General features: G+C 35.4%; 1 protein-coding gene across 1 annotated transcript in view; it reads right to left on the minus strand.

The window, feature by feature from the left end:
* Positions 1 to 18,406, minus strand: part of OTOGL (otogelin like) — a 147,439-nt gene that overhangs the window by 66,055 nt on the left and 62,978 nt on the right. Inside the window, exons 26-31 of the mRNA XM_086712739.1 lie at positions 15,288 to 15,422; positions 10,103 to 10,252; positions 7,538 to 7,657; positions 4,719 to 4,835; positions 3,575 to 3,731; positions 2,873 to 2,899 (exon numbers count right to left, since the gene is read on the minus strand). Of these exons, the coding sequence (XP_086568865.1) occupies positions 2,873 to 2,899; positions 3,575 to 3,731; positions 4,719 to 4,835; positions 7,538 to 7,657; positions 10,103 to 10,252; positions 15,288 to 15,422 (706 nt within the window). The remainder of the gene's footprint in view (positions 1 to 2,872; positions 2,900 to 3,574; positions 3,732 to 4,718; positions 4,836 to 7,537; positions 7,658 to 10,102; positions 10,253 to 15,287; positions 15,423 to 18,406) is intronic.

The following is an 18,406-nucleotide window of genomic DNA, read 5'->3' on the forward strand; positions in this document are numbered from 1 at the left end:
CAAGCAACTATCAGGGAATACTAGGAAAAATTATATGCTAACAAACTGGACAACATGGAAGAAATGGACAAATTCCTAAATACCCACACACTACCAAAACTCAAACGGGAAGAAATAGAAAATTTGAACAGACCCGTAACTAGTGAAGAAATTGAATCAGTTATCAAAAATCTCCCAACAAATAAGAGTCCTTGACCAGATGGCTTCCCTGGGGAATTCTACCAGACATTTAAAGCAGAGTTAATACCCATCCTTCTCAAGTTGTTCCAAAAAATAGAAAGGGAAGGAAAACTTCCAGACTCATTCTATGAAGCCAGCATTACTTTGATTCCCAAACCGGACAGAAATCCAGCAAAAAAAGACAACTACAGGCCAATATCCCTGATGAATATGGATGCAAAAATTCTCAACAAGATACTAGCAAATCTAATTCAACAGCACATAAAAAAAATTATTTACTATGATCAAGTAGGATTCATTCCTGGGCCACAGGGCTGGTTCAATATTCGCAAATCAATCAACATGATACATCACATTAATAAAAGAAAAGATAAGAATCATATGATCCTGTCAATAGATGCAGAAAAGCATTTGACAAAATACAGCATCCTTTCTTAATAAAAATCCTCGAGAAAGCCAGGATAGAAGGAACGTACATAAACATCATAAAAGCCACTTATGAAAAGCCCACAGCTAATCTCATCCTCAATAGGGAAAAACTGAGAGCTTTCCCCCTGAGATCAGGAACATGACAGGGATGTCCACTCTCACCACTGTTGTTTAACATAGTTTTGGAATTTCTAGCATCAGCAATCAGACAACAAAATGAAATAAAGCCATCAAAATTAGCAAAGATGAAGTCAAACTTTCACTTTTTGAAGATGACATGATACGCTACATGGAAAACCCAACAGATTCCACCAAAAGTCTGCTAGAACTGATATATGAATTCAGCAAAGTTGCAGGATACAAAATCAATGTACAGAAATTGGTTGCATTTTTATACACCAATAATGAAGTAACAGAAAGAGAAATAAAGAAAGTGATCCCATTCATAATTGGACCAAGAACCATAAAATACCTAGGAATAACCAAAAATGTAAAAGATCTGTATGCTGAAAACTGTAGAAAGCTTATGAAGGAAATTGAAGTAGACACAAACAAATGGAAAAACATTCCATTCTCATGGGTTGGAAGAATAAACATTATTAAAATGCCAATACTACCCAAAGCAATCTGCACACTCAATGCAATCCCAATCAAGATTGCATCAGCATTCTTCTCAAAGGTAAAACAAACAATCCTAAAATTTGTATGGAACCATAAAAGACACCAAACAGCCAAAGTAATATTGAAGAAGAAAACCAAAGTGGGGGGCATCACAATCCCAGACTTTAGCCTCTGCTATAAAGCTGTAATCATCAAGAAAGTATGGTATTGGCACAAAAACAGATACATGGACCAATGCAATAGAATAGAGACCCCAGAATTGGACCAGAATACATAGCCAACTAATCTTTGACAAAGCAGGAATATCCAAAGGAAAAAAAAAAGACAGTTTCTTTAACAAATGGGACTGGGAGAACTGGACAGCAACATGCAGAAGAATGAAACTAGACCACTTTCTTACACCATACACAATAAACTCAAAATGGATGAAGGCCCTGAATGTGAGACAGGAAACCATCAAAACCCTAGAGGAGAAAAGCAGGAAAAAACCTCTCTGACCTCAGCCGCAGCAATTTCTTACTTGACACATCTCCAAAGGCAAGGGAATTAAAAGCAAAAATGAACCTCATCAAGATAAAAAGCTTCTGTACTGCAAAGGAAACAATCAACAAGACTAAAAGGCAACCAACGGAATGGGAAAAGATATTTGCAAATGACATATCAGACAAAGGGCTAGTATCCAAAATCTATAAAGAACTCACCAAACTCCACACCGCAAAAACAAATAGTCCAGTTAAGAAATGGGCAGAAGACATGAATAGATACTTTTCCAAAGAATACACTCAGATGGCCAACAGACACATGAAGAAATGCTCAATGTCACTCATGATCAGGGACATACAAATCAAAACCACACCGAGATATCACCTCATGCCGGTCAGAGTGGCTAAAATGAACAAATCAGGAGACTATAGATGCTGGCAAGGATGTGGAAAAATGGGAACCCTCTTGCACTGTTGGTGGGAATGCAAACTGGTGCAGCCACTCTGGAAAACAATGTGGAGGTTCCTCAAAAAATTAAAAATAGAACTACCCTATGACCCAGCAATATCACTGCTAGGAATTTATCCAAGGGATACAGGAGTGATGATGCATAGGGGCACGTGTACCCCAATGTTTATAGCAGCACTTTCAACAATAGCCAAATTATGGAAAGAGCCTAAATGTTCATCAACTGACGAATGGATAAATAACATGTGGTTTATATATATAATGGAATACTACTTAGCAGTGAGAAGGGGTGAAATTTGACCATTTGCAGCAATGTGGATGGAACTGGAGGGTATTATGCTAAGAGAAATAAGTCAGGCAGAGAAAGACAGATACCATATGTTTTCACTCATATGTGGATCTTGAGAAACTTAACAGAAGACCATGGGGGAGGGGAAGGGGAAAAAACAAGTTACAGAAAGGGAGGGAGGCAAACCATAAGAGACTCTTAAGTACTGAGAACAAACTGAGGGTTGACGGGGGGGGGGGGGTGAGGGAGAGGGGAAAGTGGGTGATGGGCATTGAGGAGGACACTTGCTGGGATGAGCACTGAGTGTTGTATGGAAACCAATTTGACAATAAATTATATATTTTTTTAAAGGGAGAATAGCAAACAGAAAAAAAAATAAATCAATAAATAAATATCACATACCTTCATTGTAATATTCACAGTCAAGTGCTAAAACATAAAAGAATAAATATTAAACTGTATAAGAATCTGACCACTTATCTGAATGCATGCAAAATATGGTTATATGTTTATCAGTGACCAATTGAAAGAACACAGAAGGATATCATTATTTGGGAACTTCCTCTAAGCAAAGAGAATTCTTTAAGAGTGATGTGTTGTCATTAATCAGATTTTATAAGTTATTTTATAGGTAGGCAAATATATCTGCCTATTTAGAAATGTCAACTGAAAGTGTTAAAATCTTAAGCATTCTTTCGATGACTTAACCATCTACACAAGTAAATCAAGAGTTTAAAAATGTGAATCTGAAAGCAAATTCAAATGCCTTTTAAAAAAAACACATTTCTGATAATCAGAAAGTGAAATTTCACAGCCATAAGGGGAATGCAGTCATAAACGATTTGAGGATGGTGTATAATTTATAGTTCAAACGTTAAAGTGACAATAGTCAGACACAGAAGGGAAAATTTGACCTCAATTTTTATTTTTATAAATCCTTTATAGATATACTACAGTTTATCTGCACTGTCAAAGGAATATAAAACTTAGTTGTCTTAAAGAAATCCTATTTCTATGCATTCCATGGTATTTGTTCGATGATAAGATGGTTAATCTCTTTATGAGATTCTCACCTGATGCTGATGTTCTAAGTAGGGTACTCACAACAAACAGTGGATGACCTCCAGTGAACAGATACCCCTTCCTGACAACATTTGTATGCATATGCTGCTACGCTTGTGCATAAACATTCACAGTCCCCACCGAGATTACAGTTACATGTGTCTTCATGGCAATTTTTGGCAAAAGAAGTGACATCAATCTGAAAATGGAATGGAAAATGAGTTAATTTCAATAAGTACTGACAATAACTGATTAAAATTCAACCTTCTAAAAGAAAACTAACTGGTCGGTTCAAAATTTGGCATTATCAGCCTAATACTGCCACCTAGAGTTCTCAATATCTCAAAACTTTTTATGGACCAAAGGAGAAAGGAATTTATTAGGTAAATGTACGATCAAAAAACTAGCAAAACAGGTAATAGGGTTAACAAAAAAACAGAATTTCAGCACCTGCTGAAATTGGCATGTTCTCATAGTATTAAAAGAATGTTCTATTACCAATTGCACTTTTACTGATTTTTATGAATATTTTTTTTAACTTTATTGGGGTCTAAAATTATTATGTTGGGAAGGCATTTAGAAATTTAAATTTCTGGGGTGCCTGAGTCAGTTAAGCATCTGACTCTTGATCTCAGCTCAGGTCATGGTCTCACAGTTCGTGAGTTCGAGCCACATGCATGCACACGCTCGCTCTCTCGCTCTCTCAAAATAAATAAACTTAAAAAAAAGAAATTTAAATTTCTGAATAAATCACACTCCATCTTGGTATGCTTTTAAGACCATTTTAAAATGTGCCACCTCTAATACTTTTAAACAATACATTGGATTGAGGAGAAGAACACCCATGAAATGAAGCAATGCGCTGAAGAAAAACATTTGTGGCTTTGATGTATCATTTCTGACTTTGAGGATATATGTCAAAATGTTCTGTAAACTAGAACAGAGTACTACAAATATTACGTATAAATGTATGCTGTTACATAAGACGGATTGAGAAGGAAAGTAAGTCAACTGGATGCATCTCTTCTACAGAAAAACAAACTACCAAATCTGTCTTCTTAACAATGGTTAGGTAGTACACCTGAAGAGCCAATAGTTAGCTAACTTGCTTGTCCCATTCATCTCAAATAGCATAGATATGGCAGTACCCGTTTAAATGTGAAAGTTTAGTAAAGTATTCAGTTACCACATTGCGACACGGAGCAAAAACATCGCTGTACAAAATGGAGCATTCTTTCTTGGCATAAGGAAATTTGTTTTGATGTGCCTCACAGGGTTTAAATAACTCACTTGGGGTTTCACACTGTTGAAGAAAAAAAAAAGAGAGAAGCAAAAGTTTCCCAGGGGGGACTTCTGAAGCCGAAACCAGAGTAAACCATTCTGACTCCATCCACAACAATCACATCTACTGTATTCTCATTCTTTTAGACAGGTTTTACCTAAAGCATCTGTAGTCAGCCAACTCAATGTTAATAGTGTATATTATTTTTTTTAAAACAACTAAGCATACTGTTAAAATTATGGCGATATTAGAGAGTAAACAGTTTTTGAATTTGTTTCAAATGTGGTCATTAAAAAACTGTGTGAGCAAATGATTCTCTTTCTTTTTCCAGTTTCAGCTCTTTCATTTCTGTCACAGCCGTTCTCTGAGAAGTTGTATAGGCACAAGTGTCTACAGGCTCACCTCCCACATACTCAGAAATGTGGTCTCTGCCTCTTCTAATCCATCTCCCTGAAACCACCTTGGAAATGTCATCAATTGTCTCTTCATGAGAGTTGCCTAAATATAAAGGCCATGTTTTGGTGTTCATCTCACTTAACCTTTTGCTACCTCTGACTCTGTATATTACTTCACCCTTTTTAAACATCTCTCCTCATTTGTTCCTTGTGACACCATTTTCTTCTGGGTTTTCTCCTAATTCATTGGCTGCTACCCCCCATTCTTCTACCCCTTCCATCTATACAAAGCTTGATCCTCAAACCTGGTTTTCCCCACTCTATATACTTCTCATGGCTTCAACAACCTGTATACTCTAACCTGTATACTCTAGTAAGTGCCAAATCTGTATTTCCACCCAAATCTCTTTCTTGAATCTCAAAACTGGAAATCTCCACATAAATTTCTCTATTGCTTCTCTTTAGTGCATCCCAACCTATTCTTACCTTTGCACCTCTGTCCTGTACCCACTGTTCTCCACCATCTACTCTCCTCAGTGAAGAGTGCCAGCATCCACCCAGTAAGCCAGCAAGATAGGAGACTTCCTTGAATCCTCCAGATTCATCATTCCTAAATACAATCTTTCAGCAAATGCTAATGATTTTAATCTTTAATGCCTCATAGGTTTGTGTCGTTTTCTAAATCTTCTCTGACTTAACACAACTAGCTGGATTAAAGAACCTCCCAACTAGTTTTAGGTAGATCCTAGGACTATCTTGCCACTCTATACTCTGCATCCTAGCCATTGCCTACTTTAGACCCTCCAGAACTGCCATACACAACCTCTTGAAATCCGATTAGGCGCCAGTGTTCCTGACACCTTTTAACCAGCTGCTTTCTCCTTTCCTGCTATGCTGTTACCCATCACCTTCATTTTTGTAGCTACCATAAGGCTTGCAGGATTCAGCCCAATGACACCTTCTTCAGGAACTTTCCTTTGACCATAATGAAGTCCAAGCCATTCACCTCTATCAAAGCACCTACCTGTCTCATATGTTCATTGTTAATTTTTCTACCTGAACTACCAAACTAGACTCGAAATTTCTAATGACAGAGGCTTTGTTTTAATCATTTTATGGGTTCAAAGAATCTGGAAAATATGAAGTGCTAAATAGAACTTACCAAATGAAAAAACTTTTTCTTAATTTTTATTTTTGGATTAGGTATGAATAAGAATATACATTATAGTGAGTCTAAAATTCTTTGATCCAAATATTTAGGTATTATTATAAATTGTTTATACCTTAATTCATTTTGAAAGAACAAATGTAAGGTATTTCCTTCAAAAACTTCTAAATGCCACAAGATATATGAGAGCCATAATAAAAAGGATTTGGTATCTCTCCATAGAGTAGGAAGTTCATATATTAAATAAAAGGCTTGTACTTTTCAGCTTAGACCACAATGAAATATGCTGCTTAAATTTTACTGAATTAGGTGAATGTTTTATCTGAGGCCCCTCTTATGTTTTTAAAGAAATTTAGATATATTAGGTAAATTGGGTAAAGTGGTAAAGCAATTAATCAAATAGTAACCAATCAGAAAACTGTAGTTGTGGATACCGCTCTTAGCCAGAAAGAAAAATAGGCTAAAAAGAGAAAGTAGAAGAAAAGAATGACACCAATTTTCAATTTGACTCTGTTTTCGGAGTTAATTCAGCATTTCTCAAAGTGTGACCCATAAGACACTATTTCCTTCAGAACTAATACATAAAAACATAGGTTCTGTGTCAATAAGTTGGAAAATCCTTCAAATTCATCCCTCCCTTGGAAGGAAATCCTTCAAAAAAGAAATGTGTCTAACTTAATTTATTCAAATTGCTCCCAAATGTAGTTGACCACAAATCCACTCCCTACCCATTCCCACCCCACACACAGCCATGTCTGGAGAACAAATGGTAAGAAATTCTGCCTTCATTTATCCATTGCTTTGAGTTGACAAAAGTTACATTATTAGAAATATAAATACCTTGACAAAGCATTTTGCTTTATGGAAGGAAAAGTATAAGATTAAAAGACGTGAATTTGAACGTCACCTCTGCTTCTTTCTGAGCATGTATTAGTCAGGTCATTTAACTTTCCTGAGCTTCAATTTCTTCATCTATAATATAGAGGCAATGCCCTTAACATTACAAGACTGTCACAAGAATTACATGAGAGAGTAAATGTGAAAGTAAGTTGTCAGCTATGACATAAAATAGTATTATCTAAATAAATATTCCTATGAGAATAAAATGATAAATATACCAAAATATTTTTTAAGTTCTGTAATACATATATTCTACTTACCTGCCCCAATGCCCAACTATCTCCAAATACCTGGGCATTTCTCACTTCTAAGTTATTGGATGTGGTCATATCATTTGAAGTACATTTGTCGAAGTTTCCACATAATCCTGATAGTTTGTTCTAAAGTGAAAGAAAATTATCATGAAATATGAAATATTCTATATTCACTTCAACATTTAAAGGCTCAGTCACTAAAAATTTTTAAAGATTTAAAATTGACATTTTAAGAATTTCCACACATATGAATATGTTTCAAGATGGTGTAATTTCATATTTACTTAATTGTATTTGTTATTTTAAAATTCTTATAACGTTTTACCATCCCCCAAATTTTATCTATCCATTCTTACCATTGTCTTAGCATTGATACAATAATGTAAGTAACTTGGAAAAGTATAATATAGACACTACAATATATGTGTATATGCATATGTATTTTGTATATATTCATATACATATAAATTTTTAATATGAAAGTCCCACCTGATAAGCTTAAGATTTTGTAACACTGTAAATGTTGAAACAATAAAAATAATACATTGTTCATTAGATCATACTTTGAAAAGCCAAAACTTTCAAAACATAACGTCTAAAGAAAAAAGTTAACTTTAATATCCATGTATCATGCCACCATGAGACACAATAAATAAAAACCACATTTTACTTCATATTTGTAAAGGTTGTTATAGGTTATGAAATGGTTATGGAAAGTGCCATATGAATTATTCACATCAACATTACTCACTGCATTTTCTCAAAAAAATGTGAAATACTTTACTTAGAAGAGGGAGATAAATCAAAAGTACAGAGAAGAATGATCTTCCTAAAACAATGAAAATCCTCCTTAAAACATTGAAACTGAATGTTCTCTTCATGTATTGGTGAATGGAATTCAGCCCTTAGTAGATGATGAAGAAGGCTGCCCATGTCTCCAGCAAAGATGACAATAACCTTGGGATTGCACCTGTCATGACCATTACTTACCATGGTGCCTAAGCTCTCAGAAGCCACAATAACTATCCAAAGACAATGGCCACTTCCACCATTGGCCACCCAACAATGTGAGGCAGCAGCGAAGGGGGAGATGTAGAAGAATAATTGGTTAATTCACTTCCAAAAAGTAGGGAAGAGAGGATACATAATTAAAGCGGCAGGGGAATATGGTTGAAGAAAGCATGGCGATGACTAAATTATTTCATCTTCATCAAAGAAATGCGGGGCGCCTGGCTGGCGCAGTCGGTTAAGCGTCCGACTTCAGCCAGATCATGATCTCGCGGTCTGTGAGTTCGAGCCCCGCGTCAGGCTCTGGGCTGATGGCTCAGAGCCTGGAGCCTGTTTCCGATTCTGTGTCTCCCTCTCTCTCTGCCCCTCCCCTGTTCATGCTCTGTCTCTCTCTGTCCCAAAAAATAAATAAGTAAATGTTGAAAAAAAAAAAAAAAAAAAAAAAGAAATGCAAGAAGCCAGAAAACACTAGTAACAGATTTATGGGCTTTATCTCACTTGAGGTTGAAAGAAAATGGCTTGACAATACACAGTCATATCTTCAACTTACAACATATTAAAATCTTAAAATATATGTATCCTTTCCATAATTTTATAAGAATACATTGTTACTATCCCAGTTTTTCCCTAATTTGCCACAGATTAGATCCATGAGTCTCAATTTCAATTTCAGATAAACTGGATTTCTAAAAATGTATCAGTGTTTCAAAAACAACTTTAATATATGAGTTTAAAATATTTAATAGGATTGAAAATATTTAAAATAATAGACATATTTAATAATACTTATAAAGCATTTAACAGAAAACAATATTTAAAACAATTTAGAATATAAATTGCCAAAAATTCTAAACAGCGCAGATTGGATCTTCAACCATGAATGAATAAAACAAACTAGTACATCCATACAATGGAATATTACTCAACAGTATAAAGGAACAAACTATTAATTCATTTAACAGTATAGATGAATCTTAAACATATTTTGCCAAGTCAAAGGAGCCAGACCCAACAGGTTGCATAAAGACAAAACTGTAGACATGAAAAATATATCAACAAGAGTTAACAATGATGGGTCAAATAATGGAAGAAATTTGGGAGTTGATAGGTCTGTTCTGTATACAACTCTGGTGATAGATACACAATGCCATGCATTTGTTAAAGCCCATAGAACTCTAGACCATAATATTTTTAAAATAAATTTCCAAAAAAAAAAACCCAGAATGTGGAGGAAAAGATGGAATGCAGAATGTAATAAAATGAATCTAACTATATTGCAAACATATCATATAACCACTCCGAAAGGGATGGGAAGAAAGAAACTGACCTAAGTAACTTTGGAAAACTGTTACTCTAAGGTTAAAATTAAAAAGAACTGCACACAGTGCTGTACTCCAGTTGGTACAGTTTTTCTTCACTGGGTTACAAGTTAGTAATTCTGAACATACAACTTGTTTTCTAAAGAAAATATCAATTATTTTATTTTCTTAAAACATTGAAAGGTATATGTAATTTCATTTCTCACATTTCATTTGGATTGATCTACCAAACAGGTTGACCTACCTTCCACTGGGGTCCAACTTTGATATGTATGGTTGTCTTTTTATCCCAAAGAATAGTGATATCATTCTCTGGAAAGTATACTACTATGTAGTACCCTGCCTTCCAAAGCTGGTATGTAGGGTTATTTTCCAGAAAAAAACCTGATCGTTTCTTTAAAAAGGGAAAAGAAAGAAAAAAAAATGAATTCCTTGTTCCCTAACCAAAATATAAACATTAATTAAGTTAATATCCACCAATAAGTGTCTAGGTACTAGTATTTTTGCTTGGCCCGTCTTGTCTGAATTCTGTAGTAAAACACAAAACAAATGCATAAAACAGGAAATACATAAATTGGTAATGAGACACAAGATGATAGAGGGGCTTAACATGGATAAACAAGCGAAGGCGAGAAGATATTTCTGTGATAGAAAAGAATATAAACAAAGGCACAGACATAGAATACATTAAGGGGATATATCTTCTGACTCAAATTCTTTGCTAATGATGAATAAATATGATTGAGTATTAAAAATGTATGATGTTACTTGCAGAATTCAAAAACAAAAACACAAAGTGGGTATATACTCTCTCTATATATAAAACATATGTACAGATAGATTTATAGACAGATATATCTATAGATAGACATATGTATCAATATATAGAAAGATCTATCTATATCTATCTATCCATCTATATTCATATCTAGAGAGAGAGAGAAAGGGGAGGTGAATTTCCATTAAGGGACTTAGAAAGCTTTCTTGCAAGGAGTGGGATATGAATGGATCTGCAAGAAACCCTACATAGGAAGGTACACAGAGCTGGAAATGAGAATGGAGAAGAAATCATTCCGAGCAAAAGTAATCACTTGACTAGAGACTTGGGGTAAGAAAGTTCAAGATTTGTTCAGGACTGAGGAGAGCACCAAAAGTCTAGAGCATGGATTCCATAACAAGCATAGTCTGAGGCCCTTTTGCAGCCAAGTTATCCGTACAGTCAAGGGTTGCTATTCTTTGTGCAAAATGCATTCAATAAAAGTTTCTGAATAGGAAAGTGACAGACCGTGTTTCTATTAAAAGAAAATAACTTGTGTGCTATAAATAATAACATTAGAGTGAAACCAGAGATGGAACCCATTGGGAAAATTTAGAGTACCTTTAGCCTAAAGTACAAATATGCAACATTCCCTAGGAGCAGGTGCTATACCCTATAAAATTTACATTAAATCTGACATTCCAGTTAACTCATATAATAACTTTAATAATACATGGTTAAATCAAAGTAAGTAAAGCAAATTTAGTCAGAAGCAAAATAAAAATTGTGAAGCGGATATGGAATTCTTTGATTATTTTTCTCCCCCCAAAAATAACAAATGCATAGTTTGGAAATACTATACTATAGATGACATTTTAGAAACATCCCTTAGGGCAAATTAAGTAAACTTAGTCATCTCTACAAAGAGTTTTCAGTCATCTAGACCAAGGTCAAACTTAAAAGTACTCAGTATATTATATACAATAGTATATATATTGTGTAACCACATACGTGGCTAATGGACTCTACCTAACCTCCTTCCTTCTACTCCAAGTGCCAAATTGAAGTTCTGGGGCAGGGCCCTGGGTGCCTGTGAGGGTCTGCACTCAACCTGGGAGTACCCTTGTCTCTGAGTGACCAAGGCCTTAAAAATAAAGGGGGAAAAAAAAAACATGACAGGTCAAGAGAGAGCGCAAAACAAAGGGAGAGGGAAAACTTCCTGTTTTGAACAAGGCGCATCACATTTTCACTTCTAAGGAAGCCCATAATATGTGCAGACTGTCCTGCCCCCAAGTCACTCTCTGCCACAGAACCTATTTTTATTGTTGTGATTACATTTTCAGTACCCTTCCATTATATGCTTTGTCTTTGGCTTTGCTATCTGTCTTCTCCCTCACCTGAATGTTAGCTCCTTGGAAGACGTACCAGATCAATGTGTGATTTATATATTTTTAAAACCTTCTTGCACTGGCCTGTTCACAGGTCTCATCTTCCAGCCTGATCAGCAGCAATTAAAGCAAGTAAGTGCAATATTTGTGGCTAATAGCTCTTTTCAACCCATAAAACACTTTTTTGTGTGTTTTCCTATTAAAGTTCCCTTGAACTGGTTGACAAATCTTCAGAACATAAAAATAATTTTTGGGTAAGACAGCTTATTATTAGACTTCCTTCAGGTTGGTTTTGCATCGGTTTTCCTGATGTGAAAGATAACTTTTCTATTTGCCTGTAGAGCTAAAAAAATCCTTCATTTTTACTAAACAGGATGCTTTACCACAAGAAAATCAGTTCTCTTTGGTCTAAAGGAGATACTGGACTCCTTTCTGTTCAGATTAGGAAGCGAGGATGTCGCTCATTGGAAGAGGGAGGGTGTTATGAATTACCCAAAATAGAAACGTCCACTTTAGATGAGAATTATAGCATTTTCAACAAATTCTAGTGATTTTAGAAAGACAAGTTATAAATGTGGAGAATTAACACATCTAAAGGGCAGCTTAAATACATTTATAAAACAGTTATATCTTACATATTTGACAAAACAAAATTGGGCATTTATTGAAAGAGCAACAGTTTTTTCCTTCACCTAGATGAGCAATCCATCTGCCATAAAATAATGGTACTTATTTTTACTTCTAATGCTCAGGAAAAAATGTTAATGGGGGATGTGTTAGTGGGGGAAACCGTGTTTATGACTTTCCTTTATCTTACTTCATAATTCACACCTCATATGGAGATGCATACAGGTGAGCACTGGAAGTTGAAAGCTATACTGAACTGTAATTACCGCTTCAAAAATGTGTCAAACTGTCCCTACAAGAACAGTTACTATTTTCTCTTCGGTTTTTTCTTTAAAAAAAAAAACAATTTTTGTTCTTAGAACCTTTACCTATAAATGAATATCCAGCTGATAGCTATACCAAACTGCAGCAATTATGTCCAAAATATAACAACATGATATAGAGACTCTGTTTGCTTTGCCAAAAGCTTGATTGCTGCCTGGTTGGTCTCAACATTTCCGATTGAAGTATAAACTATGATCTAAAGTGCTTGTTCTCAAACTTTAATGTCAAGAAGAATTGGGGGTACCATTAAAAATAATTGATTTTCATCCTCAACCTCAGCCATTCTAATTACTAAGGTGAGGCCCAGAAACCAGCTTTTATAATAGATATTCCAGGTGATCTTAATGCATATTTACAGACCAAACTTTGAGAAACTCTGTTCTAAAATCTCAGAGAGGCCACTTTTTAAAAGGCCATATATCAGGGGTGCCTAGGTGGTTCAGTCAGTTAAACACTAGACTCTTGGTTTCAGCTCAGGTCATGATCTTATGGTTCTTGGGTTTAAGCCCTTTGTTGGGTTCTGTGCTGACAGCACAGAGCCTGCTTGGGACTCTCATTCTCTCTCTCTCTCTCTCTCTCTCTCTGCTCCTCCCCTACTCTCTCTCTCTCTCTCTCTCTCTCTCTCTCTCTCTCTCTCTCTCTCTCTGCCTCTCTCAAAATAAATAAATACACTTAAAAAAAAAGTCATACGTCAGATCATGTCCTTTCTCAATGCCAAAATTTCTTACTTGTAAAACAAGTTCAAATATCTTACACCATTTAAGAGCCTCTGTGGTTTGGAACAAGCCTCCTGTCTACTGCCCTTGTTCCCATGTCCCCTGCTTTAAAGTCAGCCTGGAGACTCCTCCCTGAATCTCTTTGCCATACTGTCCCTCCACTATCCCTGTATACTTCAACCAAACTAAACCACTCGCAATTCTCCAAACAAACCATTGTATCTTTCAACTCTGTTCCTTTTAACATGACCATTCTTCTGTATTGACTGTCTTTCTATTCTCCCTCTTCACCTGCCTAATACCTACTCATCCTTTAAGACTCAGTTCAAATCATTTCATCCAGAGCATATATTCTGAGCTCTCAAAAATAAGGAGGGTGAAGGAGAAGAGGAAAGCCATTTCTTGAAATCCATTATCTGATTTAATCCTTGTATGAACTTAAGAGGTAGATTCTCTAATCATCCCAAATTTACAATTGAGATAGCTGCAGCTTAAAGATGTTAAGTAAGCTTGGCCAAAGTGACACAACTAGCAAGTGAAAAAAACAGGGATTCTAAATCACTACTGACTGACTCCAAAGTCCACACTCTTAACAACTACCCTAAACATCCAAGGTTGGCTTCTTCTCAGGGATTCCCATACTGTCCTATACACTCTTGCACATTACACTGAACATTCTTGTTTATGTGAATGTCTCCCTTGCCTGAGTATAATTCTTTAAAGGCAAGCACAGTGTCTTTTCACTGTTCTAGTCCCAATAATTAATACATATTTTGGTATATAGTAAAATGTATGAATGAATGAATGAAATGTATTCATTCTTTCAAATTGGGCAGGCTCCAAGAATACAGGAATAAGGGAAACCATGGCCCCACTTCTCACAGAACTCGTAGACAAATGGAAAAGACAGACAACCACACAAATAATTTCACTAAAGTGTGACTTGTGTCCCAACAAAGTGTTTGAAGGTATGAAGAAGAACTCCCTGAAGGAGTTAAGATGAGACCTACCATAGAAGAGTAAGTGAAAGAAAAGGCTGATCCAGGTGGGAGCAATGACTTTCATGAAGAACCAGAGGTGAGAGAAAGAATTGATCATTTAAAGAACTAATAAGAGCTCCAACTTCTGGAATATGAGCTCGAAGCAGAAAGTGATGAGACATGAGGCAGGAGAGGTGACTGACCATGGTCAGATTGGTGAGATAGTATAAGGGAATGGGAAGTCATTTGAAAGTTGTGAGGCACTACAGTGACAGGAGATTAGATTCCCATATTAGAAAGAAGCCACTCTGGCTGCAGTGTGGCAGGATAAGAGAAAAACTAAGACAGGAAGCTGAGAGTCTATTGTGGAGGGTTGTAGTACTCCAGATAATTGGTGATGGTTGCTGGGGCCAGAATCGTCACCATGGAGATGAAGAAGAGGAAAGAATTGGAATATAGAGAAGTGGAGTGTAAATGAAAAAGACAAGTATGATTTACTGAAGTCACATAACAACAAAGAAAAGAAAATTGAAATCGAGTAATCACTTACAGAGAAAAGTACCCCAAATCGTTTCTATTTTGTTTTCAGTATTCTCGGGACAAGTTAAAATGATCATAAAATAAATAATTTACTAACCTCTTTGTAAGGAGCGTCATTCAGATAAATTTCAGTGTCCCCAACTGAAATCAAAACACTTTTAGAACAAACAATATCGTTGTCAAAGCATTTCTTGTTCTGGGCAATGACAGATATATCTGAATCATCTGCACTCTGAAATGTTAAAAATAATGCGTTAATATAAGTATATACTATATATAATTTTTGGTTATCTTTTATTAAAAATTTTTAAAGACCAAGATTAACAATGGATTGTACTGAAATCAAAATGCATCTTATTTCTAAGATAAAAATCATTTTGATCTAATAATGTAAAAAAGTTTATGCAAATAAACCAAGATAGCTCAATCTTTAAACATTTATCTCTAATATCTTCCATTAAAATTTTGTTTTCGCAAAACTTTTTTTTTCTATTTTACTATTGTAGATCAAATTTATCAACCAGTTTCTGTTTCTTTTTTTCTTTGTTTTCTTTGTTTTTAAATATGAAATTTATTGTCAAATTGGTTTCCATACAACACCCAGTGCTCATCCCAACAGGTGCCTTCCTCAATGCCCATCACCCACCCTGCCCTCCCTCCAACCCGCCATCAACCCTCAGTTTATTCTCAGTTTTTAAGAGTCTCTTATGGTTTTGCTCTCTCCCTCTTTTTTTTTTTCTTCCCCTCCCCCACGGTCTTCTGTTAAGTTTCTCGGGATCCACATAAGAGTGAAAACATATGGTATCTGTCTTTCTCTGTATGACTTATTTCACTTAGCATAACAGTTTCTTTTTAATAAATACCTAAGACATGTCAGAGAAATTTTAAAAGAAATGTTTTCATTTGAGGCAACATCTTTTGTTATATTTTTAAAAAGTTTTCTGGCTAAATAATTTGCCTACAGGTTAAAATGGAAATAGATACAAAACTTTGGTACTGTTAGTAAATACAATAATGTGTATCATTTGAGGGCTTCCTTTGAACATTACACATGTTATATTTAATTATTTCTTTGATATTTAATTCTTAAGATAATTTTTAAATTATCTCCACTTTACAGATTAGAAAGTGAAGTTAAAAAGGGTTAACGGATTGTCCAAGGTCACTTGGCTGAATAAAAGCAGAGACAGCTCAAAATCCTAATTTTTAAAATGCTACTTTTATAGAGAAATTAGGAATGGTCTAGCAATGACTGAGCAGAAAAATCAACTGTAAATTGTAGGGAGTCCTTAGTTTTGGAGAATGGTATTTAGCCCATACACTCTGAACTTCCTCACCTCCATGTCACCTCCTCCTTCCTTCAGCTACTCCCAACTGTATCCACTAAGAACACATTCTCTAGAATCAGGGTTTCTTGTTTGATATGTTTCCTGGATGGGCTTGTATAGCTCTACAGACCCTAGAAATTCATTGTAAAATGTTTTTTTTGATTATCTGTATTTTTCTAAGAAGAAAGTCCATGGTTTTCATCAAATTTTAAAGTCCTTATCCCTCCAAAAGTTAAAAGCTACACTGCTCTAAGAGTGTTCTCACTAACTTGTAAAAGGTGGGAATTTCACCAGAAAAAAAAAATGTGGCATTTCTCTTTGAGCTCTGTATTCAATTTTCAAAGGCCTGCACACATTTCCTGAATTCCTTTCATTTTTAGACATATGGGTCAGTGTTTATTTTCAAAGTGAAAAAGTCTTTAAATACCTGGAAATCATATAGGTCTTATAAATTCTCTACACTTAGTGTTTCATATCACCAGCAATATGAATGCCAGCTCAATATTTCTTTTGGCTTGGCCAAATTCTTTCTGTCTTATATGTAATTACTATAGCCTAGTGCCAAGAGGATAGGTTTTCAATGAATAGTGTTGAAAAAGTAATTAATGTGTCCCTCTGTGACCCATTTTTCCTTCCTTCCTTCATAGGAACTGAGAGCTTTTGCTTCTTCTTAAACAATCCTTTTGCAAATCATTGCTTACATTTTGAAAAGGAGAATAATAAAGGTCATTAGGATGATTATGGCATTGTACTCAAAAAATCATGCCACATTTTCTGCCTTAATGAATGATTTTCAAATAAGAAAAAAATATGTAATTCAGGATTTTGTTTCGCTCATCCTCTTGAGAAAAGTTATTTAGGTTATGGGATGTGAAAAGCCAGCTGAAAGGCTTTCTATTGCCATTACCTTTCTATTATTATTAATGAAAGTTCCTCAATGTTAGATTATTCTTTATATTAAACTCAGAATTTCCATGAAATATTCTATATTGTATGGTCTGTTTTGTAATATCATGTTATTGCTGACAGTAACTTGAGAAAATATCAATTCCTAAGAGTCATGTTTCTATAATTTTCATTTCTAATGTATTTCAAGTTAATATTAGATTTGGAGATAATGCTATAGAGTTGCTAAGCAACATAGTAAGTAATGATTATAAAGCCCGAGGGACAAGGTCAACACCAGTATGCCACATGGATTCCTCAAATCTTTTATTCTGAGGTACTACAAACATTTATAGAAAATATTCTCCCAACTGATTCCAAAACAAAATGTCAGCACCTCTCAAAGTAGAATATTATTTTACTCCACATGTCGGTCAATCTAAACACCTGTCTTAGCCCCTACCCCTTTTAAGGGAAACAATCCAACACAAAGTTTCTTCTGGTATAGCAAACTTAGCAGCCATGTTTTCTGTCCCACAGCAGTTTGGATCCAAAGCAGTACATTCACCAATGGGCCAACAGGGTTTTTTGGTTTTGGTTTTGTTTTTTTGTTTTTTTTTTTTTTTTAATGTGGAAGAGATTTATTGGGAAGACATTTTGAATTATAAAGAGGAAAAGTAGGCAGAGTCTGACACCTGTGAAGGGGAGAGAAAAGGAAATAAAAGGAATAGAAAGAGAGAGAAAAGGAAGATTGGGTAAGAAGAGTCTCAGACAGCAGCACAGTACCAAGAAAATTCTGGGCTGGCTAACGGGGAGTCTTTGAGCCGATGTTACACATCATGGGAGTGGGCAAGCATACTCATTTACTGTAACCCCACCATACTCATTCATTGGCTGGGAACAGCTTGAGGGAAGTGTGACTTCAGCAGGAACACAGTGGTGGATCCCATGGGGCAGCAGCCAGGGTTCTCAGTCAATTCTGCTTCCCATAAGAGGAGATTTG

The sequence above is a fragment of the Puma concolor genome, chromosome B4, assembly GCF_028749965.1.
Source record: "Puma concolor isolate L17-30 chromosome B4, mPumCon1.1.hap2, whole genome shotgun sequence".
Classification (NCBI taxonomy): domain Eukaryota; kingdom Metazoa; phylum Chordata; class Mammalia; order Carnivora; family Felidae; genus Puma; species Puma concolor.